Here is a 24,956-nt window from a genome sequence, read left to right on the forward strand (position 1 = left end):
TCTTCTCGTCCCTTATTGAGATTCAGCTAAAAGCATCCGTTCGACCAACTTTGAGGTTATGGGGATCTTTACATTTCAATGAGCTGGACTTCCTGTCCAGCATCGGGTTTACATACATGACCTTGCACAATGTTTAGGCGGGATCTCGATATATATTTCACATATTTACAATAATGACAATATGCAGATAAAGGCATTTTAATGCAGCATGCAGACCATATTCTACTGCTTTTTAAAACAATTATCCACATTTAAATAACACAAGCCTTTTAATGCTACATTCAAAGTCTGTTCTATTTGTACAGCATCACACCCAAAACAGCATTAGTGAAAAGAATAATTGTGTGTGATATATGTGGCTCATATTCATTCTTTAATCCCATGTTCACAATGATTACCATCATATGGCAAGTCTGGCCCCAGATCAAATAGAAACGTAAAAAGTAAAAATACACACACACACACACACACACACACACACTCACACTCTTGCCACACATTAACCCTGAGTTGTATTTTGAAGGTTTCCACCGGAAGTCTCTCCCTCACTTTGTGCTCAGCGCGGCGCCGCAACGCGAGCGATCCTCCTTCAGAGTAATGATTTACACACAGAGACTAAAGTGAGCACAACTAGACAAAAGGAAAAGTTGACAGCTCACAGGTGCTTTCTTTCTCCCCCCCCCCCTCGGAAAGCTAGTTTGTAGCTCTTAGCCCCACCCCCCCCTCCAGCTTCGGAGCCGGTGATGCGTGCTCTGCGGACCGGAGGCTCCCTGCGGCGATGGGTCGGCCGGTGAGATGAGCAGCGGGCGGTGTGGGGGTGGACGCTGAGGTAAAAAGCCCTTCTGCTCACCTGTGTTGACGGTGGAGGACACACCTCTCGGATGCACCACGCAGAGTAGACCGCCAAGTAGGTTGAAGCAACGTTTTATTCTGGGAGAGAGCGCGGAACTTTTTGAGATGCTGCGGGAGCTGCAGCGCGCACGTGTTTGTGTGTGTGCGCGCGCGTGTTAGCACCCTCACGCTCACTTTGCTAATTAGATCAATTAGATAAAACAAACACTTTTCCTCTTTTCAGCAAGCAACAGTCTATTGTTATTTAAACTGGATGAACAGAAACGCGAGTTCACTGAGGTGTGTATTCATCATCCATGAGACACATACTTCATGCTGCTTTTCATTTCCTAAACAATGTTGTGAAATGAGGTGTTACATCTTTATTTGATTTGGCTTTCTGGGACTGTAGTGACACAATACTTTGCTCGTGATGTAGGTAGGTGGGTGTGATTGTGTGCATGCGGTGAATCTCTGTGATTGGAGCGTTTTGCTTATTGATGTGCAGGACACATGCATCAAGGTTGTTTAAGAAATGAGCTGATAAGAAAGACGGAGCACGGAACATGAATCCAGAGCTTCTTTGCTCAACTCAATCATGAAAATGATCAACTCTTCTTCTCTATGTCATTTTTTCTCTTCCACAATTTATTTTCCATTTCCTGCAGTTATGTGCACTCAAAGACATGTTCTTAAGGATGTATATCACTTCTAAAGGATGTGGGTTTAATGTAAAGAGTTGCAGAAGGCTGGCTTCAGGATTCTGATGGATTGGAACACGATGGGTGGATGATAGTTTTTGTCATTATTACCAGAGGAGGCTTCTCTGACCACGATACTCCTCAAGCTCAACAAACAGTTTTCCTTTCTTCATCCCAAATGAATTCTCGTTATCAAAGCGCAATGATCCGTCTCCGGCGGCGCTGGGGAACCGGCTAGAATCAGCAGACATCTCTGATGGGTCGTGCTCCGCTTATATACGACATCTGGACAAAATAGTTATCATAGCTGAATGCAGTCCTTTTTATGTGCCTTAAGGGCCGCAGAGTGGAACGCAGTCATCATCAGTGGGTTTACAGTATAGAGGCCATGTTATGTAAGGGAGTACTTCTGTGGACGTGGTTGCTGCTTTTTGTCTTAGAAGATCACACATTTATTCTCCTTTGATTATAGAGCTGCAACAATTACTCAATTAGTTGATCTGCAGAACGTTCATTTGCAACCACTTTGATAAGCGATTCATGTTATCATCATATGTTTAAATAATATCTAGTTTTCAGCTTTGCAATTGTGCTGATTAGCGACTTTTGAATTCATGATATTAAACAGAACGATTCTGACTGACTGAAATCAACAAAGTAATCAGTACTGATCATCCGGGCTGAGGGAGACAAACAAGCAGCAGATGATCTGATGATAAATAGAAGGACTGGCAGCCTGAAGAAAGATAAATGTAGTGGTAGTTACACCCTCTCAATGTGATCTTTATATTTTCATATATTGTTTAATTCTCCTCACTAGCAGGTTTCTCCTCGGAAATGTTGACCTGGACTCTCGTTCTGAGCCATTTCAAAATTGTCTAGTGCTCTTAAGGGGGGGGGGGTGCGATTGACCATCGGCGAAGGCTGTTTCACCAACAGCGTATTCGGCCCATCTGTCCTCATTCCAGATGTGCACCGGGTCCCTCTGTGTCCTTTTGCCCCCTTCTATGCCGTCTTTAGCTCTCTTCAAAGTAATATCCCAAGTCTTCTTGCCCGGGGGCTGCACGGCTTCTTCAGACCACTCTTCTGTAATGGAATGATGGCTGAGATTGGATTTTCCGGCTCAGGACCAGGAACATTCACAAAGAGCACATGTGGCTTCTCAGGCGTTGGCGTTCAAACGTGAAAGCAAGCAAAGCCGGATTTACATCCTCCCCCTGACACTTTTGTCAAAAATATTTTCAAGGTTCCACTGACTAATTTTTCTTTCATGACCCAGATTCAAGGGGCAGTGTTTGTGAGTCTCACCGGGCAGCATCTGTGGAAAGAAAGTGCCGTTGTGGTTGTTTGTAAAGTTACACTTTAGCTTTAATGACTTCCTATACTACCTACAATACGTGCATTCATCCAGGATGGTACAGATGGTATATATATATATATATATTAGAGTCTGGCAGGCTGTGCAGGGTGCACCCGCCTCTGTCTGATTGCTCTGTTATTTATTCATTAGGGGGGGGGCTCAGGGCTGATGATCACACGAGGAGCCTCACAATAGTCTCCCTCTTCCACACATCACTAAACAAACACACACACGCATAACATACATTCTTTTAGTGCTTTGGGTTAAAAAATCAAAGTCAACTTCATTCTATTGCGTAAAAAACACATTATTCTGCACTGTGTGTGTGTGTGTGTGTGTGTGTTTTCTTCTAAGCTTGCTTGTTTAGAAAAGGTCTGTTCTATAAACACAGTTGTTTATTTAATCAACATTGACCCAGGCTGCTTTTCACACACACACACACACACACACACACACACACACACACACACACACACACACACACACACACACACACACACACACACACACACACACACACACACACTGGCACCATTCTTTCATACACTCTCTTAAGAGAGAGACAGGTGTAAAGGGGAAACTAGACAGCAACCTCTGGTTATAAGAAGGTAATTAAACTCAAACATCTTCTGGTTTCTCTGAATAAGAAAATGAAAAACAATGAGTGCATCACATTCACGTGTGTGTGTGTGTGCGTGTGTGTGTGTGTGTGTGTGTGTCATCCCTCACTCTACTGCTCCCTCCTTCTCTTTCTGGCTTCTCGGTGTTCCTGCATATAAATCTGTCATCTCAGTAATTCCCCCCTCGTCAATGTGAATAGTTCTTCTTAAGTTAAACTTAATATTTATATATATATATTAATATTATCAAGTCGTCCCACTGTACATGAATCCCTGTCCGTCACTGAATCACTTCACCCGTAAACCCCCACATTCCTTCTGCATCGTCGCTCTTAGAATTCACCAATGCAGATGCCTATATATATATTTTTTTGCTCTGTTCGGTGAAGCGTAAAATTGAACCTCTCCCACTTCTGCACATACGTCTGATCAGCTCATCCACTCTCCCTGAGTCCTCCTTGGACAGAGGATAGAAACAGAAAGAAGGGAAAGAATGTATGGAGGAGTGAGGCCCGTCCTGGTGAGGAAATCAAACTACTCAAAAATAAGATGGACATATGCCAAAATGCAATGCCATGACATATTGTGCATGTATGCACAGTACACACAGAAATCTAAAATGTAAAAGTATTCATAATTTGAATAACTATTAATCCAGAGCAGCAACAACAATGTATGCAGCTGGTAAATCAACAAATCAAATCTTATAAGACAATTAAAAAACATTTGAGGTTTATACATTATAAAAAGCCGTCACATAACAGCAGAAAAGGTTCATTTAACAAACTGATCTGGGCTGCTGTAGAGGAAAAGATATAAATGGTTTTTCAAAGCTAAATAAAACATAATGGTTCTCAAGATCAGGTCATTGAAAATATAATGCATAATAATTATGTTCCATTTCTGCCAAATTAATTCTCCTAAATGTTACACAGTGTTCCTTTAAGCCTAGACTAGTTAAATTTAACTGAGGAGAAAGAAAGTGAGCTTCTACAACAGTGCAGTAAATGGAGCAAAGAGGCCTGAGCTCATCCATTACACATCATGTATTGGATATAACACGCTCCAGTGTACACAGCTGGGAGGGAAAGGGTCCGCAGATCTAAACTGGGTTCGTCATCAATACGTTTACTGACGTGGATGAATCCCACCTGACAAACTCTCTATTACCCGGAATCATTACTTAGTGTACATAAATTGGCAAAAATAAACCTCTATTATGATTTAAGTGAACTTTATGTTCTTTCTCAACACGGTGGGGGCCCATCATATTTTGGACTTTATAGCCGACCACATCTCATCCCACACAGACACACATCACAAGTGACATCACAACTTTAGGAATGAAGGACCGAGGATGAGTCCAGACTTGATCCCAGATCAGTGATGTCCGTCTTAGCTTTAGCTTTACTAAGCGACGTTTTGTCTTATCCATGGCATGCGTGTGTGTGTGTGTGTGTGTGTGTGTGTGTGTGTGTGTGTGTGTGTGTGTGTGAAGTCAGTAGAGCTTGTGGAGACAGTATTTACAGAGACATTTACCTGTTAGTATATAACTAATCCCATGGTGTCTTTCACAAAGTCACAACCAAGGATTTAGTCACGCTGACCCTCTGTCGTCATGACTCCTGTTGTTGGGTCAACCATTATTCTACGGGACAGCTGAAGTCGTACACTACTTGCATAACTTGCATTTGTGTGGAATATAACTACAGCCTCTGGTTCTGTTGCATCAGCTTTGAGCTTTCCAAGAGTGAAGCAATAGACGCAGGAGTAGTGCATCTATAAATCAGTGAGGTGATCAAACACAAACTTGAATGAAACGCACCAGAGATTTGTCAACTTGTGGATTGCATGTTGACTCGACACGTCACAGACTTCCAGCTGTATGACTGTGGTGGATAATTCAGGTTCTCTGGACGGGATCTGAGGCATTTTTGGATTCCTGATGGTTTCCAGGATGAGTCGATTGTGATTAAACAAACATGGAGTTGGAAAAGGGAAGAATCATTATCAGTTAGAGGAAGGAAGGAACATATTCAGTGTCTGCTGTAGGCCACTATTTCTACTGTGAGTGTCTCGTGACTTGCTCATGAGCACCTTCCAAACTTATATCAATATGCTGTAGATTGTAAGCATGGAGGATCCAGAGATTTATTGAGACCAATTCAATGTAAAATGAATGCAAAAGTACCACGTAACACGTTCACGTTGTGCTCTGGCATTCCTGAAGCTACAGTTGGATTGCATTGGTTAACGTTAAACATCCCATATCCTGCACAAAAAGGGACGTCAAGGTAACAAAGCACAATCCATTCGTTACATTAAAGTCATCCACAGCGACAGCGTGAACACAACACTAAAGACAACACAATCAATTACTTTTGTTTTCCATGACTTCTATCAGGCATAATCTGACAAAACCTACGGACAACAGAGAGGTGCAGTGTTTAAAAAGATTATATTTAGAGTTCCAGCTAACACCGTAAAACGAAGGAAGTAGTATGGAAGCGTGAGTGTGTGTGTGTGTGTGTGTGCGTGTGCGTGTGTGTGTGTATATGTGCGTGAGTGTGTGTGTGTGTGTGTGTGCGTGTGTGTGTGAGTGTGTGTGCGTGTGTGTGTGAGTGTGTGTGTGTGTGTGTGTGTGTGAGCACGCTCAGCATTGCCTCATCTGTGTATCCGCTCTCTCTTTCTCGCCTTAATCAATTTCACTCGTATTGTCTTCTTGATCTTGTGTCATGAAGCTGTTTGATGGACGAGGCGTTGAAACCTCGCCTGTTATGAAGCTGCTATGAATGACGTTCATTAACCGCTGCAGTGCTCTCAAGGCGGATCATTTGTATTTAGTTTATTCACGTTTTCTACAGGATTCTTTAATTCCCTCTGTGATTGTTGCCGAAGAGTCATAACGGTTTATGAAAACAATACTCCTTTTTTCTCACGAATCAATGCTCTGCAATGCATGCAGTCATGACTAAAACACACCCACACACACACACAACTACACCCACACACACATGCACATCTTATTGTTTGAGTAAGATCACAGTGCAGCCACGCTGAGCCTGTTGAGTGTAACTATGTGTGTGCAGCAGCAGTTTTGTCATGCGGACTCTTTGCAGACTCAGTTCCATTAATGATGGTCAGCGGGATGAAAGCAGCTGGACAGAAGTGAGTTTGACGCTGAGAGGATCACGGAAGCAACGGCAATGTTGAACAAAGCGTCTGTGACACTCTCCTGGGTCACAATGACGGCATCTCTGCAGGGGTTTCAGGGATCATGTGTGTGCACACAAACTGTTTGTGGACTTTCATGAGCTGCTAAACCCTGAGGCGCAGCAGGAGACCATTGACAGTCAAACTTTCCATTGCACACGTATGAGAGAAGAGGAAGACATAAACAGGGATTTTGCTTTGACAGCCCAGTGGGGAGGACTTGAACAAATGAGGCTCCTGCCACCTCGGCGAGCTCCGGCAACGCGTAAGCCCAGGAGGGGGCTGGCCAAGAACAGCAGTGATTCTTAAAAAGGCCTAATGTTGGAAATGGAAACTGAATCATATTCACTAAACGTGTCTATTCTGTGTTTTTGCTAAATGATCCTCGACTGACAGGAAGAAATGTACCAAACCCAAATGTACACAAGGGTTTAGTCCTCTTTTGCAGCACTAAAGCTTCTGGATGTGATGTTAGTGTTTGTCCTCCTACAGGGACATGATAATAGCACAACTGGATGTACTGCAGAGCTGCTTTGTTACAGACCCAAACCACAGAATTAAAAATATGCATTAGGTCCACCAGTTCCCACGTTTTTCTTAAATACAATATTATTTCTCTACTTGTGTTAAATCTCATGCTGCACTATGTGCCTCATTGGGAATTCCCTTGACTCAAGCTACGATCACATTGTCGTCGCCATATGTGTTTCCTAATGAACAATATTGAGCCTGGCAGTCATAGACTGCAGACAGACTGGGAGTGATGGTGCCATTTGGAGCCTGGTAGTGTAATGTTGTACCAACCAAGAAGCTGAAATACGGACTCATCCAACACAGTGCATCAATATTTTAATTTCAAATGAATATGGCAAAGTAGAATGACCCGAGTGTGTAAGTATAATACTAAAACAGGAGCTGCATACTTAAATCCATTCAGTTCCATGGGCTTAGTTTGAGGTGACTGGGTGAAGGGATGAATATTTACAAAACATAGATATGACAGTAAAGACAATGAGATTTACCACAGCCGGACGTGTTAGTCACATGCTACCAATGACCAATGACATTCTGCTTAGCAGTGTTGAACAGACACACACGTGTCACACCTGTAATGAATGAGGTGAATGAGCTCAGTGTCACAGCGTCACGGCTCACTGGGACGTGAAAAGGTGTCACTGATATTATCAGTGACACCTGTGCTGCTCATTAAAACATAAACACACTTGTGAGAGTGAGCAGAGACTTTTGTCAACACTACTTGGGACTCTTGGGGAATGACTGTGACTGTATACAAAATAAATGAAGACATTTTCTGCTGCGTTGCATTTGGCTTCCACTTCATTGCTTAACATAATAAGCCTGTTTAATCCCATTGAAATTGCATTGCATACAGTTAATGAATTCTGTGAAAATCTCTGCTCAAGTGAAAGGAAATAACATCTACCGACTCCCTCTCATCCTGCTCATGAACAACGGCTTTCATTCATATTGGAATTTTGCCTTTCGATGCCAAAGCTCAGGGCTTTTTACAACAGCGTCACATTTTGACCTCTGATCTCTTCAAATGTGATAAATAATAGAGACATGTCAGGAGTTACTTCATGAAAATTGGAGGCATGTTTCGATCATTTGGGGTTCTTTAATTCACAAAGATATATGTACTCTCACAACTGTTGTTCCACATGTGTCATTTTGCAGCCTTTTTAAATTTAATGATTTACATTTCGCGTATGAATATTCTGAACTAAGACACAAGGCAAGGTTTTTGATATTTTACCCCATTGAACTTTTTGAAGACATTATCTGTTAGGGAGTAAATCTGCAGCCAGACGCTCAGTAGAGTCTTTGTGTCTCCAGAGGCCTCTGGCACGTACCGTATGGGTCTACTTAGATTTAAAATAATTATCCAATTTGGTTTGTTAGCTAAATCTGAAATTCATCTCATCTGACAGCAAAGAATGGAAGCGAATTCTCTCTCCTCTTTTTACTTTCCTCTCTTTTTCAAATAGATGCCGTCAGACAGAAAAAGGGAAGTTTGTATTAAATCTTTTGAATGAATGGCATCGTATAATAGTGTTAACATGCTTACTGGATTAAGATGAAGAAGGAAGGACTACAATGATATACAACATAAACAACAGTCACTGATATTTAATTGGCCTGGACTTTCTCTTGACATGGAGTCATTTTTTTAATGATGCGACGCAGGAAAGGAGCGTGCACATTTGAGGCAGATAACCTCATCTTTGAACACGGTCAACAGTCTGGTGTCCCGGGATCCCTCAGGGCTCCTAATAGATGTCTAACTGTGTGACGGATCAAAAGCCTCACATAGCTTCATCTGTGCTCCTCTGTAGCTCACATGTGACGCTAGGTCAGACGTCAGAGACCAGCGACGTCACGCAGGCACCAAGTTGGTTCATCTGCACATTATGCAGCGATGATCTCCTGCTCTGAGAAACGTGAGTTGACAAAGGTCACTCGCAGCCGCAGGAGCTGTGCTTCCCGTCAGAAGGGAAGGGAACGTTTTTACGAAATCAAAAAAATATTTGGATCGCCATTCGATGTCTGTCTCCCTCCAGCAGTGCTTTATTTGACCCATAACCACGGCTGTTCCCTTTCTTCGATCATTTGGTTATTGTTGTAACCATGACAACAATACAATGACACAATCAGTAATCCAGTTTAGTATAATAAAATTGTTTACGAGTAAAAACAACACAAAAACAATGTTTTTTTGTTTTTTTTAGGATAGGACAAAAGTTCAAAACATAAAATTGGAAAATCAAAAGAGAAATTGTATGTGTCTAATTATGCAACTACATGACAGTGATTTGCACATTTTACACAAAGTAATTGACATTGGACGTGTGAGGCATCTCTTCACTGCTGTCATGGTAACCACAGCAAGGTTTCTCTCGTTAACCTTAAAAAATGATTATATTTCTTTACAGTACATATACCGTACCTGCAGCATCAGCAGTTTGGGGTGTGTTTGTTAATTGAAGGAAACTGTTTTGTGCTGCGTGATGCATTTTTACTTGTTTTCTAACTTGTTGGCTATCAAGTCTCATCTTTTCACTTCAATTCTCAGGAATAAGTTGAAAGTTGCCTTTCATCATTTTCACTATGAACCCCGTTCCCCAACATTGTAGTTTTATCTTAAGTATTAACATTATCGTACCATTGAATCGGATTATTCTTCCTGGTGGTCATTAACTGCTCACGTTTTTCTGAATATAGTTCACTACGTAGACTTTTGGGCACTAGTGAAAGTTAAAGTGATCCGTGTGCTTCAGGCTGCAATAAACCCGTTTGTGTCCCGCATGTTTGTCACGGTGGTCACAGGTGAGACAGGGTGTGCCGTACAAGTGTCCTTTTGTCCCCTTGTACATCCTCTGCAGGTGTGTACACATCAACTGCTGATACTCAAACTACCACCATGTAGCATGAGTCATTAGAAATGTAGCGTTGGTTTTTATTGTTTCACCATGAGTTTGAAGGGTCAGCTCTAACAAAGTGAAGGACGATGTCCTTCAGTGCTGCTTTCCTCAGGCTCAAAGCGTCTCCTGTTCATTAACGTCAGCTAGGCCTTTGAAAAATGTTAAACATTAGATTCTTTTTGACAAAAATACCTTAATATGGATTTCTGCGAGTATACTATGACTATTGGTTCTTTTACAGAAAATGTACACAATAAGATTTTTGATGAATAAATCATTGTTACTTTTATTAACCAGGAATGTAAAAGAAATGGCTGAATAGAACAGAATAATAATTGAATAGCTAGAAATATATATTTCTACATACCAGACTACTTTTAACTGTTTAATTATTATTCTTTCTCACTGCTGTACAGTGAATTAAAGACATGAATCTAAGGTGATATATGGTCTACTTATTAACTCACTTGGTTGTGTAAGTAGGGTTTGGTTGTGCACCAGCCGGGGGATGTGGTGTCATTTGTTTCCATAGGAGAGAGGGGGGGGGGGGGGGGGGGGGTGGGAAGCAATGCAGGCAGGAAGGACACTATATAGTGAGCAGGATATCTGTGGTACCAGTGAAGCATTTTTATGGAGGAGCCCAGGGAGCTCATGGCTGAGGATTTAGGGTCTGGCTCTTGGCCTCCTCAGCGGGACACAGAGAATGGTATGTACTGGCCGAGCCTCCTTCTTCTTCTCCTCCTTCTTCCCATGTGCTCTCCATCTCCCTCGCTCCTTCCTCTGCGCCCCCCCCGTGTTCACACACAACTTTTACGGCGCTCATCTGGACACCCCTGGGTCCACATGCGCACACTGGACAGTTCACAAGCAGCGTTGCAAACTCACCAGACATCACCTGGTTCTGCATGTGGTCAGCTCGAAGCCGCCAGGACCATCTGCCAGCCGCTCGCTAGCATCCGACCCAGATGTTTCCTAAGGGGAAGCCGGGATTATTTGCTTGGAGCCAAAACATCTTCCCTTTTTCAACCATAAAGCAGATAGATGGAACACGTGCTTTGATAACAAAGTTCTTTAAGGATCGCTAGTGTTTGCAGAGTAGAGGGACGTTTAGAGGCCAAGTAAGAAGGAGTGAGGCGCCTGTTTGCTTATGAAGGCTCGTAGGGTCGTGAAGAGAGAGATGGGAAGATGGAGGAAAAATAGACGTTTGAGAAGCACGACGTCTGCTGAAGGAGCAGGTCCTGGATCAGCCCTCAGCTACCTCAGTTAATGATAACATGCTTCACACACTTGCACGGACACACAAACACTTGTGAGACTCTGGAGCCAAGTACACCTGATCTGCCTCAACAGCTGTCCCACAGGAGGACAGAAACCTGCAGGTGTCTCAGTGCCGTAGAGGCCATCACTCAAGGGTCAGTTCACTCAATATTAAGGGATCAGAAAAACACAGCTTCAAAAGAAGTAACACATCCTTAAGAAAATAATAATCAAATAACTTACAATACAACAATTTTGTATTACAGAGGAAACTGCTTGTAGTGAGTGAAGATGTTCATGTACACAAAACACAAAATATCTAAAGTGGCCACCGAGAACATTTTGGTGTTAACCAACTATTTCAAATGTGAAACACGTGGTTCTGCATGAAGGAAGAGGGGAGAACGTGGTGGTATTGGAGCTTCAGAGCAGCTTAGCGAAGCAGAAACCACATAATTAGCGCTGTGTTTAGCTCCATCACAGTCAGTGCACTCTGTTAGACGCCTACGCGCTCCCCACTCTGCCTCATCACGTGGAGGCTCATTGATTTAAACAACATAATTGGGGGCTACAGCATAACCTTAACAATCATGTGGAACGGGCTGTTTTCCTCATCATCATTGGCCATTGGATGGTTTTGAGGTCCTCCATGTGTGATCAGCTGCTTCTTGTTACTGGCACACATTTCCCATTTTAATTACTTCCGCCTTTCCTTTCCTTATCTGTCGTTGTGTTTTCACCCACAACAAACTCACAAAAAGTGCGCTGAAATGGCAACGTGGGAGGAGAGAGACGCCCTTCTTCTTCTGACACACATTCAGAAAATGAAGAAACTCTCAAGAGGCCCTTTATGAATTAGAGCAACTGAGGGACCAAACAGGTCTCCTATATGTTCACATTCCCACAAAACTCAACTTCATTCTGAATACAACCAGGGAAAACTAATTCTCATGGTTTGGCTTTTAAACTTGTCCTGAAAAAATGTGTCTTCCCTAAAAAAACATATGTGTGATGCAAACAATGGCTTAAACGGGTAAAAAGTAGTTGTTCGCCCGAACTCCCCCATTCAGAGAGAGAGAGAGAGAGTTTTGGTTCACATGAGCAGCACATTATTATTCAGCAGCGTCCAAAAGAAGAAGCTGTGACTCACACAGCTGATGGAGATCATTGAAATCAGGCCGTGCAGATGATTTATCGCTTTCTATCTCTGGCTTTATTTTATCCTTGATAACAAACCTCTGTATTCCTCATGTGATTATCATCAATAAGCCACCAACAGTTCAAATAAAAGTTTATCTGTGCAAATGAAAAATAATTGAGCGTAAAATGCATTACAACTGAAGACTATTTAGATTTTTTGAATCCTTTTTTATACTTTGCTCCCAACAATACAAAAAAACAATACAAAATAATACAATGTTTAAAAAAAAAAACTTTTTAGGCCTTCTGGGTCGTATAATTAAAAGACATTTTTAGTGGAAACCCATTTGGGAAAATAAAAAAATGCAAGCCAGGTTGATCGTTATTTCTCCTAGAAAAACACAACATTAATGGAGTTAAAAAGACATCCCACCACATCGAGATATTTCACCCAAAGTAAGAACAGGCCGTTAGAGAGGATTTAATTACCTGAGTTTCTACAATGCTACAAAGACTCCGAGTGGAAAACAATTAGGACAACCTCATTCCACAGCATGCCAGAGGGCCTGTGTGTGTGTGTGTGTGTGTGTGTGTGTGTGTGTGTGTGTGTGTGTGTGTGTGTGTGTGTGTGTGTGTCGTAATGTAAACCCTGACCAGAGGTCGATAAGGCTGGAGACAGTCCTGTGATTCCTTTCTATCTTTGTCTCTACGTTGTGTTTGACTAAAAGCAGAATCCGATGCTGCCTGCGCACACATGTTGACATGTTGACATGTTGACATGTTGAGACAAACACATGCACCACAGCTCCCGTAAGCCATGGCAGCATTACAGAAACCAGATTTAACCCCAAATAAATGTTAGATCAAAAATAAGCCAACTTATAAGTGATTAGTTTATTCATAAAGCTGCATAGTTCTTATAATATTGCATGAAATATATGGAGTTACTAATAATAGCCGGAGAGTAGGATGCAAAGGAATCAAAGCTGTGCTCAAACAAGGCAGCGATGCGTTGGAATTTACACAAACAGAGAACGGAATCCAGTGGAATTATAAAACGTAGTAACAGGTAGAGGAAGAGAAGCCAAAATACAACACAGGAGACACGAAAAAAGAGATTCAAGGAGGCCACCTGTCAAATAGAACCACTCCGTGAGGGTTTAGTTCTTTCCCATTGTTAAACATCGACTGATTGATCCCTTTATGAACCCGTAAATCAACATTAGGGGATTAGCCATGAAAAGTCATTTTAATGTGAACTTTAAGAAGGGAAAACCAGTGAAAGCATTTTAGAATGAAACATTAAAACATTATTTAAAAATGACATCTCATCTTACGTGGAAAGAGCCTGAAAGATGTTCAAATCAGGGTCTCTAAAATTGTGAGTCCTATTTTTTGGATGTTGTCATGGCAACGTGTCAGCAGAGTGCTGTCCCATTCATAGTTACACAATTGAAAGCCCTCACAGTCTCACATTCAACCATTTACCAGGCGACTCACTTAAGTCCTTGATTCAGGGTGTCTGATGAGAAATGAATAAACTTGATCAATCAATCCAGATTCTTGAAACTCTATTTTCTTATTTTTTCTCCTGCAGAGCGTCTGGACCAGACTCTTAATATTTATTTTTTACCAAATACAGAAACATGGCGATGAGAGTGAGAAAATCAAGGTTTCAGGCTTTAGATATTCAGACAACATGTGTTAGTACATTAGCTTTTGTTCTTTGTGTGGGATTTGTTGATTATATAAAAAACATATTGCATTTGTAGATTGGAAGCGTTTGTTGTTTGACTGATTTCATGCCGTCCTTTACCTGAGTCCACAGCTGCTCGATAAGGCTCCAGCTCATAATTCATATTCACATCATTCACATGAGCATGGTGTGTCCTCCACGAGAGGAAGCTCAGAACTGTAGCAACACACGCTCCGTGGAAATCTTTGTCGTGTGAAAACACAAGAGGTCTCTTTCAGGTAAAGCAATGAGATATCAAGGAATCAAACACACGGCGTGATGCAGGATCATCATCTTCAGAAGCACACAGACTGGAACACAGTGGAATTTGAAACGTTTTCGCCAAAAATGTTTCCATCGTCAAGTTGTTTTTTGCAGAAACGTTTCAGATTTCGTTTTGTTCTCCAACTTCGTCGGAGAAGACGATCAATAATGCAGGTCCCCTCAAAATACTCACTCAAACAGTTCAGTTCAACAGGTATAACAGGATAACAGAGAAGCTGCTGCGCTTATGAGACAACGCACAAACAAACAATGTGAGAAGATCTCTGACACACAATCTTTGTTCAACCCCGAAGCTTTCGACAAGTGATTTGAGAAATGAGCAGAAAAAAGAAACCACAGTTGTACTTTCTGCAGAGCAAATGGTCCTATACACACACACACACACACACACACACACTAACTAGCTTCTCCCTATTGTGTGTAGGCAACGCGGTGAGAAAGGGACGGGACCCCCTCATGTGTCGAGGCTCCTCTGTGTTCTGGTCCCCACCAACCCGCACCCTCCCAGCGTCAGGGGGATGTCCCAGGTGTGTCTCCTCTTGGCCTTGCTTATGCTCTGCAGCTGCCCAAAGGTACGTCCCGCGTCCTCTCTCGCTCCCTTTTGCACACCCCGACTACGGAAGGAGGCGTGTCGTTGGCAACTCTGACTCAAATGCGCCTTGATGCTTCCACCTGAAGGCTTCCTGTACAAACTCCTTGGAGCTCTTGAAAGAGCATTGGAGCAGCTACAAAAACCAGTGCCTGGACCACCACTCTGCCACGCCCCCCGCCACAGGTGAGCCCCGACCCCTGCAGCCTGGGGTCGTTTTTCTTCGACGGGAGCACACATTTCACCGATCTACTCTCCGCTGCAGGGCCGGTGTGTAATAGGACCTTTGACCTGTACGCCTGCTGGCCCGATGGACTCCCAGGAACCACTGCCAACGTCTCCTGCCCGTGGTTCCTGCCATGGTACCGTACAGGTAAAGCAAACCTCGTTGTTTACAAAGAGAATCTTCGGTTTGCTGCCAAAAGTGGGAAAGAGTGCAAATACGTGGAGCAAAATCAAAAGTAGTGTGAAACTAAAGCTCATTTTCACCACTTATTAACAAGAAGTTCTAGATGTGAAGGTTTCTTAACGTGCTGCAGTCAGAACATGTGAGACATGCATGGATACAGCAGCCATCCAGGTACTTGATGTCAGAATAAAAGAGAAAGTGCTCTCTCTGCGCAGTGGACGCCCTTGAAAATACATGCTGCTGAGGAGCGAGTGCAATAGTCTCAGGGAGCGTGTGAAGGCCTCATATACAGGCAGCTGTCACTCAACCATCTTCCCAGAAGTGGTGTGAAGACTTCACAGGACACGTCCCGTTGAGCTTCCTGAGGCCGTTTGGCTTGGTGTGCTTTTGTTTCCGATCGATAGCAGCGTTTCCCTTGTAGAACCAGTTGGGCTTTTTGTGTGTGTGTGTGTGTGTGTCTGCAGGTTTCTTGAGGGGGTTTGGAGGCTTTAATAAGTGTGAAAGGGAGCCACTCTCCTGTCTGTCTTGCAGATTAGCGGCCTGGCAGGGGCTTCCTGTCCTGACAGGTGTGTTTGTGTGAGTGTGTGTTTATTCAAGTGTGACAGTGTGTGTGTGTGTGTGTGTGTGTGCTTCTGCGTGTGTGAACAACGGTTTAACTCAGTTCAAATCTTTTTGTCAGACAAAATAAAACATTTGGTCCTTTGGACCCGGGTAGATTACACAGATCCAACTACATCTCTCAAGTACTATTGGATTGTCGATCACCAGAATCACCAGAATGTCATTCATGGTTGTGATTGTGAAGCAGTGGGGATACACATGCGTTAAATGAGATGTCTCTAATGTGAGTCTCTGTGTGTACAGTTCAGCAGGGTCTGGTCTACAGGTTCTGCAATGAAGACGGTCAATGGGCCCAAAAGAATACCAGTGAATGTGAGGACGGCCCTGGTGAGGTGTGTGTTCACGACACAGTTATTTCTCTGTGTGTGTGTGTGTGTGTGAGGGTGGGGGGGGGGCGGGGCATAGCCTGCGTTATGACCTAACAGTTGTCATGTGTAAAGCTCCTTGGTGTGTTAGCCCATATTGTGACGAGGACCGTCTTGACAGCCTTGACCCGACCTGTGGCCCTGGGTGGGTCATCTCTTTCCCTCCCGTTGCCTCTGCAGCAGCAGCAGCAGTACGGCCGTACCCTCAATCAGCTGCGGATCATGTACACGGTGGGATACTCCCTCTCCCTGGGGGCTCTGCTACTGGCCCTGGGAATCCTCATCTCCTTCAGGTACGACATGCAGGTGGACTAAACTCAGGACGGAAGAGGAAATGAAAAAAGCAAAGGAATTATTCAGTTAAAAGGATGAAGGCAATGATGAACAATAGGAATGTGGAGGATGAAAGAGGGACAGATTATAAGAGAAACAAAGCTATGAATGAAATAAATTATGAATGAATTAAAGTAAGGACGTCGGTAGAATAAAAATGTTTAGGAATGTTTAGACACATTCAAATAGGAAGGAAAGAATAAGGAAGAAGAGAAGGAATGAATGAAAGGTGCGTCAAGCAGGAACAAAGGATGAGAGCAGTTCACCTTCCTGTGAATGCAGCATGTCACGTAGAACGCCATCACTCACAGCGTCCCTCGTGTGCACCAGGAAGCTCCACTGCATGAGGAACAACATCCACATGAACCTCTTTGCCTCCTTCATCTTGAAAGCCGTGTCCATCCTGGTCAAAGACGCCTTGCTGTCTCTCACTCTGGACCCCAGGAGCGGCAACGACACCCGGACCCAAGCCTGGGTCAACATACCGGTCAGAGCCACTGCACCGCGAGTTGTGTTCTTCCACAGACCAACACGTCACACTGCACCGCTCATGGAACACACATTGCAAAATAGTGCAAGCAGCTTCATATTGTGCCGATTAGGAGAAGGAGCTATTCTTCCGCCAGTTTTGTTGCACAAGGCCAGTTAGCACAAGAAGCAGCTAAAAGGTTCTTGTAAATGAGTTGCTTTTGTGTGAGGTAAAGAGTTCCTGTGAAGGACACCCGGCCTTGTCCTTGGACTGGTGTCATAAGCAGGGATTGAGTGTTTTTTCTTTGTGCCGCCGTCATATTTTTCAACTTTTGTGCCTTCGGAGAAGCGTTGCCCTTGGCTCATTGTTTGCATCCACGCCACCCCCGCCCTGCGTCATGTGTCAGGCTGTTACGTGGTGCCGTGGGGCCGTGGTGATGATGCAGTACAGCGTGATGGCCAACAACTACTGGCTGCTGGTGGAGGGCATCTACCTGCACAGCCTGCTGGTCATCACCGTGTTCAGCGAGAGGAAGTACTTCTTCAGTTATCTGGCCATCGGCTGGGGTGAGCTCTCTCCTGTTAGCGCTGTTAGCTCTTTGGATGCTAAAGCACAGTCATCAGGATGATTCAGGTAGCCCCTCGCTGACCCACATGTATCTTAACATTTTATAATATAACCGACTGAAAGGGAACGGGTATTTCAAAAGATGTGAGTAACTGTTAGTCTACCTCATGAAGTATTTTACACACTAGAAAAACATCCATAAGCCTTAGTTTACCATTTCAGACCTGTTTTGTTATTGTCTCTTATGATCTCTAAATAATAAATTCTTCATGATGCTCATTAAGAATTACATTAAGTTTTCAGCTTGCTATTCTGAGATGTTAATTTAATAATAACACTATCTTGAGAAAACATTGATTTCCGTGATTATGAAAGTCCTCCCAGAGCGGAGATAACCAATAATGGTCTTGCCACATTATTAACTGGATTATCCAATTGATGTTATTGATGCCAGTGAGTCTTTGCAGCTCCACAGAACAAAGAATGAGCAAGAGGAGAGATTTGATTTAGCTTCACAGGCGCAGACTTTTCAATATTTAGAGACCTTTCCAGTCTTCATTGTGTCAGAGAGGAATATTAAAGTTTCAGTTGAGATAATGAGACTTTAAACTGATCTCATGAATGATTTTAAATAATATGGTAAAATTTCGCCGGACCCATAACTGGTTTAAATAATGAATAATAATGAAAAAAAGAGCAAACTGTAATTTGTTATACACAAACAATTAGGCTTTGGAGTGTGACTGATGGAGCGGCATCACATGATCAAACTCACAGAAGGTTTCCCTCCTGACTGTCCCACTCTGCCCCCCCCAGGAGCACCGCTCATGTTCGTGTTACCGTGGATCGCCGTCAAATATCTGTACGAGAACGAGGAGTAGGTTCCCTCTCATAATGATAGTTCATCATTATGTTGCCACGTAAAAGTGTAAAGAGACGTAACAGATGTTGTGACAGTTTATGTGATGTAATGAGGTCAAATGTGTGTGTGTGTGTGTGTGCAGGTGCTGGGAGAGGAATATCAACATGGGATACTGGTGGATCATCCGTTCTCCCATAGTCTTTGCTTATCTGGTAAAACTGTCTTTATCTACTTCTCGTATCTTCACACACTCATACATGTCATTTCATAGTTCCATCATTCCTTCACGTAAGGTCAGCTACAAACTATTATTACTATTATTATGAATTAATACACAACTATTTGTCAGGCTCTTACTGCAGTGCACCATGCAAGATCCATTATTAAAAATCCACACTTTAAGTTACCCTATCTGAATATGATACTATGTTTTATTTTAGTAAATATATAAAATGACATGTAATAATTGATTTGGAGGCTTGCAGAGAAAATCCTTACAGTTAAAATAAAAAAAAACGGAAATCTGTTTTTCTAAAAAAAAAGAAGTAGAAAACCTTTTTCTAGATAAAACTGTAATCAACTTCTTTAAAGTGAAAATCTAATTTGAACTCATGGGTGTTCATGTGCATTGACGCACACGTCCTCACTAACACACACACACACACACACACCGCCTAAAATACAGAATAAATAGTGGGTTCCCACTTGTGTGTTTCCTGCCTCTAGTTCCCATAGAGACAAACAGGATTATGTATGAACACACTTGTGTGCACAAGTGTAACACAGTAGGAACCTTTGTGACCTGAAGCAGAAGCGTACGTGTGCTCACACACACACACACACACACACACACACACACACACACACACGCTGAAATATTCAGAAAAGCCTTGTGTGTTTCCTGGACTGTGTGAGTCCCTTTGGAAACATTCTCTTTATCGCAATCTCGTGGACGCCGTGCGGTTGTGTAACGTTGTGTGTCATCCACCAGCAATGACAAACACAACCCTGCGGTTCATCTGTTGTTCACACACGCAGACACACACACGTTTACACAAACACAACTGTCAGGACAACATACACACGTTACCAAATTTGGAGCGCTTATAACTTGAGTGCCTTAATAATTAATGCTCTCTGTCATCGAAAAGGGTCTGCCTTATATCACTGTGTGTGTGTGTGTGTGCGTGCGTGCGTGCGTGCGTGTGTGTGTGCGTGTGTGTGTGTGTGTGTGCGTGTGTGTGTGTGTGTGCGTGTGCAGACAGTTCTCTTCCATCATTGAACAGAGAGGACTGAAGATGTTTTCAGGCGTCTCTAAACGTTGTTTCATCTGAACATATTTTGCACGTTTATTTGATGATTTCAGATCAACTTCTTCATATTCATACGAATTATCAAAATCCTGATGTCTAAACTCAGGGCTCATCAGATGAGATACACGGACTACAAGTTCAGGTGAGGCTTACCTGAGTAGTGTTACCTGAGGCAGGAGGTAAAGGACCTGTGGATAACCTCTCTTATTTTTTGTACCATAGATTAGCAAAATCCACTCTGACTCTGATTCCTTTGCTGGGGATCCACGCCATCCTCTTCACCTTCGTCATCGACGAGTCGGTCCCTAAGGGCTCCATGCTGCGCCTCATCCGCCTCTTCTATGACCTGCTCTTCAACTCTTTCCAGGTCAGAGCTCAACTTCACATTAGCATGAACTTGCATATTCACATTTACCAACTGGAGCCGGCCAAAATATTAATATTAGTGGATTTTCCTTTTAACTGAAAATAAAGAATTAGAATTTAAAAGCCCATAAAATAAATTTGCTCAAATGTCCATTCCTCTGTTGGCATGTAAAAAACAGAACACTTCTGAAATACATATATTGTTGTATTTTATCCACTTCATATTCTTTTTTATATTTCAGTACTTTTAAAAGAGAATGAGCAATACTTGCCGCAAATTGAACAAATGGCTGAATACTATTAAAATGAATAGTTTTTATTGTAAACACACAATGATCACATCCAGAGTCACTCACCAAAACACGTTGTGTGTGTCATAGAGATCTAACAAAGGTTCTTTATCCATACGCATAAAACATCTGCACAGCTTATCCTTTTGGATCGTTACAAATCCGTGTTAATCATTTCTCGCTTTGCCACCAGTAGATCAGCTGTAGACCTAAACTAGCGATGCATTTATGTGAATAGTGGGCTATGGCTCCTACATGGGTGCTTGGTTACCGACTTTTTGGGACGAGAATGGAACTCTGTGACAAAAAGGTGAAAAAGATATGAGGGTATTTTTGGATATTAGCTAAAGGATGACATATTCAGAGGGGGCCCAGTTTCATGTTGTACCTGCTTCTTCTGTTTCAGGGACTGCTGGTGGCCATTCTGTACTGCTTCGTCAACAAAGAGGTGAGACAGATGTGCTGTCACGTCAAGCACAACCTTAATTTAATCTCTGCTCTTGCTGCAGTTCCTTCCTTTCCCTTTTGTAGAGAGGATAAATGAGACATTATTCATCATCAGTGTTCCTGTGTCCAGCCTTTATCGGGCCTCTTATATCTTTGAAAGCTCCACCTTTGTTCAGGCTCCACTTTAATCTTTTGTCTACAAAATGGGACGGACACAATGTTTTTGGCCCATGATCTGCGAACTTTTATAGATATTTGGCAAGAAGCAAGTCCATCTGATGAAGTGCTCGGTGTCTTATTTAATCTTCACAAATGTGTCCCCTCTCCGCGGCCCCGCCGTCCATCAGGTGCAGTCCGAGCTGCTGAAAAAGTGGAAGCGGTGGAAGCTGGGCAAGGACATCGATGAGGAGTACCGCCACACCCACAGCCACACGCCGCACATCAAGAGCGGCAGCATCGCCACCGGCAACCTCCCCTTTCTCAACGACAACCACGCCAGCGACCCCGGCGGTGACTCGCCGCGCCTCAACAAGGCCGACCGAGACCGCTCGTGCGCCGCCGCGCCTGAGGAGAACCGCCGACTCGTCGTCTGCTACAGCAACGGGACGGGCGAGGGAGGGCGCGCCAAAAGCAGACACGCCCTGCAGTTCTCCTTCCTGCCGCGGCGAGGCGCCGGCAGTCGCGTGAGCACCACCACGCAGGACGTGTCTCTGGAGGAGATGGCGCAGTGCGGGTCGTACCCGCTGGAAGGAGAGGAGACCACCGTCTGAGGACGACGTGCCTCGAGTCCCAACGCTCTCTCTGATTGGGCCGATTGGCCTGAGAGGGAGGAGGTCCCACGCCGACCAGCGTTTAGACCCGCCCAGCTGCAGATGAATATTTATTGAAAATGGGTCGTTGATGCAAAAAGCCCATTAGGAATGATGAAACAGAGTGTGCGTGTGTGTGCGTGTGTGTGTGTGTGCGTGTGTGTGTGTGCGTGTGTGTGCGTGTGTGTGTGTGCGTGTGTGCGTGTGTGTGCGTGTGTGCGTGTGCGTGCGTGTGTGTGTGTGTGTGTGTGTGTGCGTGTGCGTGTGTGTGCGTGTGTGTGTGTGTGTGTGTGTGTGTGTGTGTGTGTGTGTGTGTGTGTGTGCGTGTGTGTGCGTGTGTGCGTGTGCGTGCGTGTGCGTGTGTGCGTGTGCGTGTGTGTGCGTGTGTGTGTGCGTGTGTGTGCGTGTGTGCGTGTGTGTGTGCGTGTGTGTGCGTGTGTGCGTGTGCGTGCGTGTGTGTGTGTGTGTGTGTGTGTGCGTGTGCGTGTGTGTGCGTGTGTGCGTGTGCGTGCGTGTGTGTGTGTGTGTGTGTGTGTGCGTGTGCGTGTGTGTGCGTGTGTGTGTGTGTGTGTGTGTGCGTGTGTGTGAAGGACTGCTGTATCGACACTTTTGAGATGCAAAGATAAAAAGACACACCTTTCCTGATGGTTCTAGTAGTCGAGCTCGTGTTGTGTTGTCTGCAGCAGTGGATGCTTTGTGGTGCATTCCCAAAAAATGAAAACTCTCAAAAGTGTCAATTTTATTTATTTTTCTTCTTGCATATATGAAAGTGAATGTGGACCATGAGGGACTTGTTTGTCAGGATGAGGCAGTGTTCCCTCACACTGTGGATGCTGAGGTAGAAGATGCTCTCCTCCTCATAGACTCTAACGTGTTTACTATTCTGCTTTTAAATGGACAAAGCCAAACAAGGAAATAATAATATACTATGATTTTACATCAAATCCACTATTTCATGCACATTCCTTCCCTTTTTATCAGTAATTCCCTTCGGCTTCTTTGCACGGCGTCGCCTGAAGTTTGTGAACAACCGAACAAACAGCATTTAAGTGTATATCTGTAAATAAAAATATGTCAACACCACTTACATTTATCCAATGTTAAAACTTCTCACTCCACACCTATTTAACCAATTGGATGAAAATGTGTCCATTTCTGTAGATTTACAAACTAATGTAGCTGCAGGTCAACAATCATCATCCTGCTCCAATCACACAGCCTCCTGCAGGCGAGGCACAACAAGAAGAAGAAGAAGAAGAAGAAGAAGAAGAAGAAGAAGAAGAAGAAGAAGAAGAAGAAGAAGAAGAAGTACTATTATGTGCCTGAACAGGTTTTGGTTTCTTGATGTATTGAGTGGATGTGTTTTGTTTTGTTGAAAAGAGCACCACTGAGAAGCCACTGGATTATTTATTGCAAATGTGCCACACAGAACCCTCTTTATAATCATTGATTAAGAAAATTGGCAAATGCTGGTCAGTCATTTTGGAGACGGGGCAGAAACCTGGGATTCAGTTATTCACAATGAACTTTTTTATCAAGGTTCTAAACAGATAATCAGCTGATGTGGGAGAGAGAGCGCTGTTCTCTGGAAATATTGGTAAAAGTTAATTTTGCTATGATGTACACATTGTATTGGAGGCGAGGGATGTGTTGTTTACTGTTTATTTGTTTGTGGTTCATGTGAATAAACATGACACAAACCATTCAAAAGGGTTCGACAGCTTCTAGACAATACATTTCTAGGATAAACACTACCATTTAGAAGTGGATTAGTATTTGACATGAAAAAATGATGATGAACCAAAAATCAGCAGCATTTTTTCCTTAGTTGTGTTCAGCTTCTCTAACGTCAGCTTTGTGAGAGACATCAGGCTCCGCTGACTTCTTCGAGTTTATTTCATTCAAAAATGAAAAAGAATCTGTAATTTGCCTTAAATGTCCCTTGACTGCTTTTAGGGCACCAAGGTTTCGTATCGATTCTTACAGGCGCAGCAACATGATTCAATTTGAGCGAAAACCTCATTCTTATGTTTGATTACGTAACTGAAAGCTGAGTGGATACAACAAGGAAAGGAATGTTTCTCCCATTGACATATTATTTTAACTACTCCTTTCACAACCTATTATGTAATCACGGGGTCATTTAAACATACAAATACTCGTCTTTGTAATTACAATTCAGAGCATCCCGAAATCAGAATATCAACTTCTTACCCGATTTGAGTGAAAATCTTCCTTGGTTTGATCGTGTTGAAGCCGATCAGGACCCCACTTGTCACGGTTTGGTTCTGCTTCCTGTTTTATTTTGTAGTTTCATGTCTCTTGTGTCTCTGGGTAACTTCACTTCCTGCCGTGTCTTGTGATTGCCTGATTGTTTCCACCTGTGTCCAATCACCTGCACCTCCCCCGTGGATTTAAGCCCTGTGAGCCTGTTGTCCCTTGTCGCGTCATTGTCCATGTTTCTCGTCGTTGGTGCACGTCCTTTGGCTTTTGTTCTGAATAAAGAGCACCTTTGGGAGAGTCCTGCCTCTGAGTCCTGCCTCTGAGTCCTGCCTCCTTCCGCCTGCACCAGCACCCAGTGTGACACCACTGGATCTGATGAGGTTTGGGGCAGAATCTCTTTTGATTTCCCGACGTCCACAGAGTCCAAACAGAACATCAAACAATCCCACTTCTGACACCTAATTGTGGTGCAAGTTTTGCACAGACTATCGTTCAATAAGAATTAAGGCTCAGAGTTAATTATGTCTTTCTCCGTTTATTTCCTTGCAAGAGAAGAAAAGTCACAGCAGCTACGTGCGCTGCAGACTGCCATGAACCTCCTTCCCCCCCCCTGGTTATACTGGTTATACAGATGAAGCATTTAGAAGAGTTGCATATATTTTTGCCATTACACTCCCCCTCAGGACCATCTGAGGAGTCAGTGATATT

The 24,956-nt window shown here is 43.4% G+C and overlaps 1 protein-coding gene across 3 annotated transcripts; it reads left to right on the forward strand.

Moving 5' to 3' along the window:
• The first annotated feature begins 749 nt into the window (after window positions 1-749).
• gcgrb (glucagon receptor b) lies at window positions 750-22,327 on the forward strand. Of its 3 annotated transcripts, none has more exons than XM_062564651.1 (14): window positions 750-829; window positions 15,010-15,157; window positions 15,264-15,360; window positions 15,440-15,547; window positions 16,448-16,536; window positions 16,750-16,862; window positions 17,233-17,389; window positions 17,778-17,937; window positions 18,755-18,815; window positions 18,943-19,012; window positions 20,167-20,255; window positions 20,336-20,480; window positions 21,176-21,217; window positions 21,564-22,327. In XM_062564651.1, exons 2-14 carry the CDS (start codon window positions 15,104-15,106, stop codon window positions 21,984-21,986), a joined length of 1,608 nt encoding a protein of 535 aa, XP_062420635.1. In that variant the 5' UTR covers window positions 750-829; window positions 15,010-15,103; the 3' UTR covers window positions 21,987-22,327. The 3 variants fall into 3 exon arrangements, with proteins under 3 accessions (XP_062420635.1, XP_062420634.1, XP_062420636.1); XM_062564650.1 differs by having other exon boundaries at window positions 762-907; XM_062564652.1 differs by having other exon boundaries at window positions 762-907; window positions 16,753-16,862.
• Window positions 22,328-24,956: the final 2,629 nt, after the last annotated feature.

Source organism: Pungitius pungitius, chromosome 9 (genome assembly GCF_949316345.1).
Source record: "Pungitius pungitius chromosome 9, fPunPun2.1, whole genome shotgun sequence".
Taxonomy (NCBI): domain Eukaryota; kingdom Metazoa; phylum Chordata; class Actinopteri; order Perciformes; family Gasterosteidae; genus Pungitius; species Pungitius pungitius.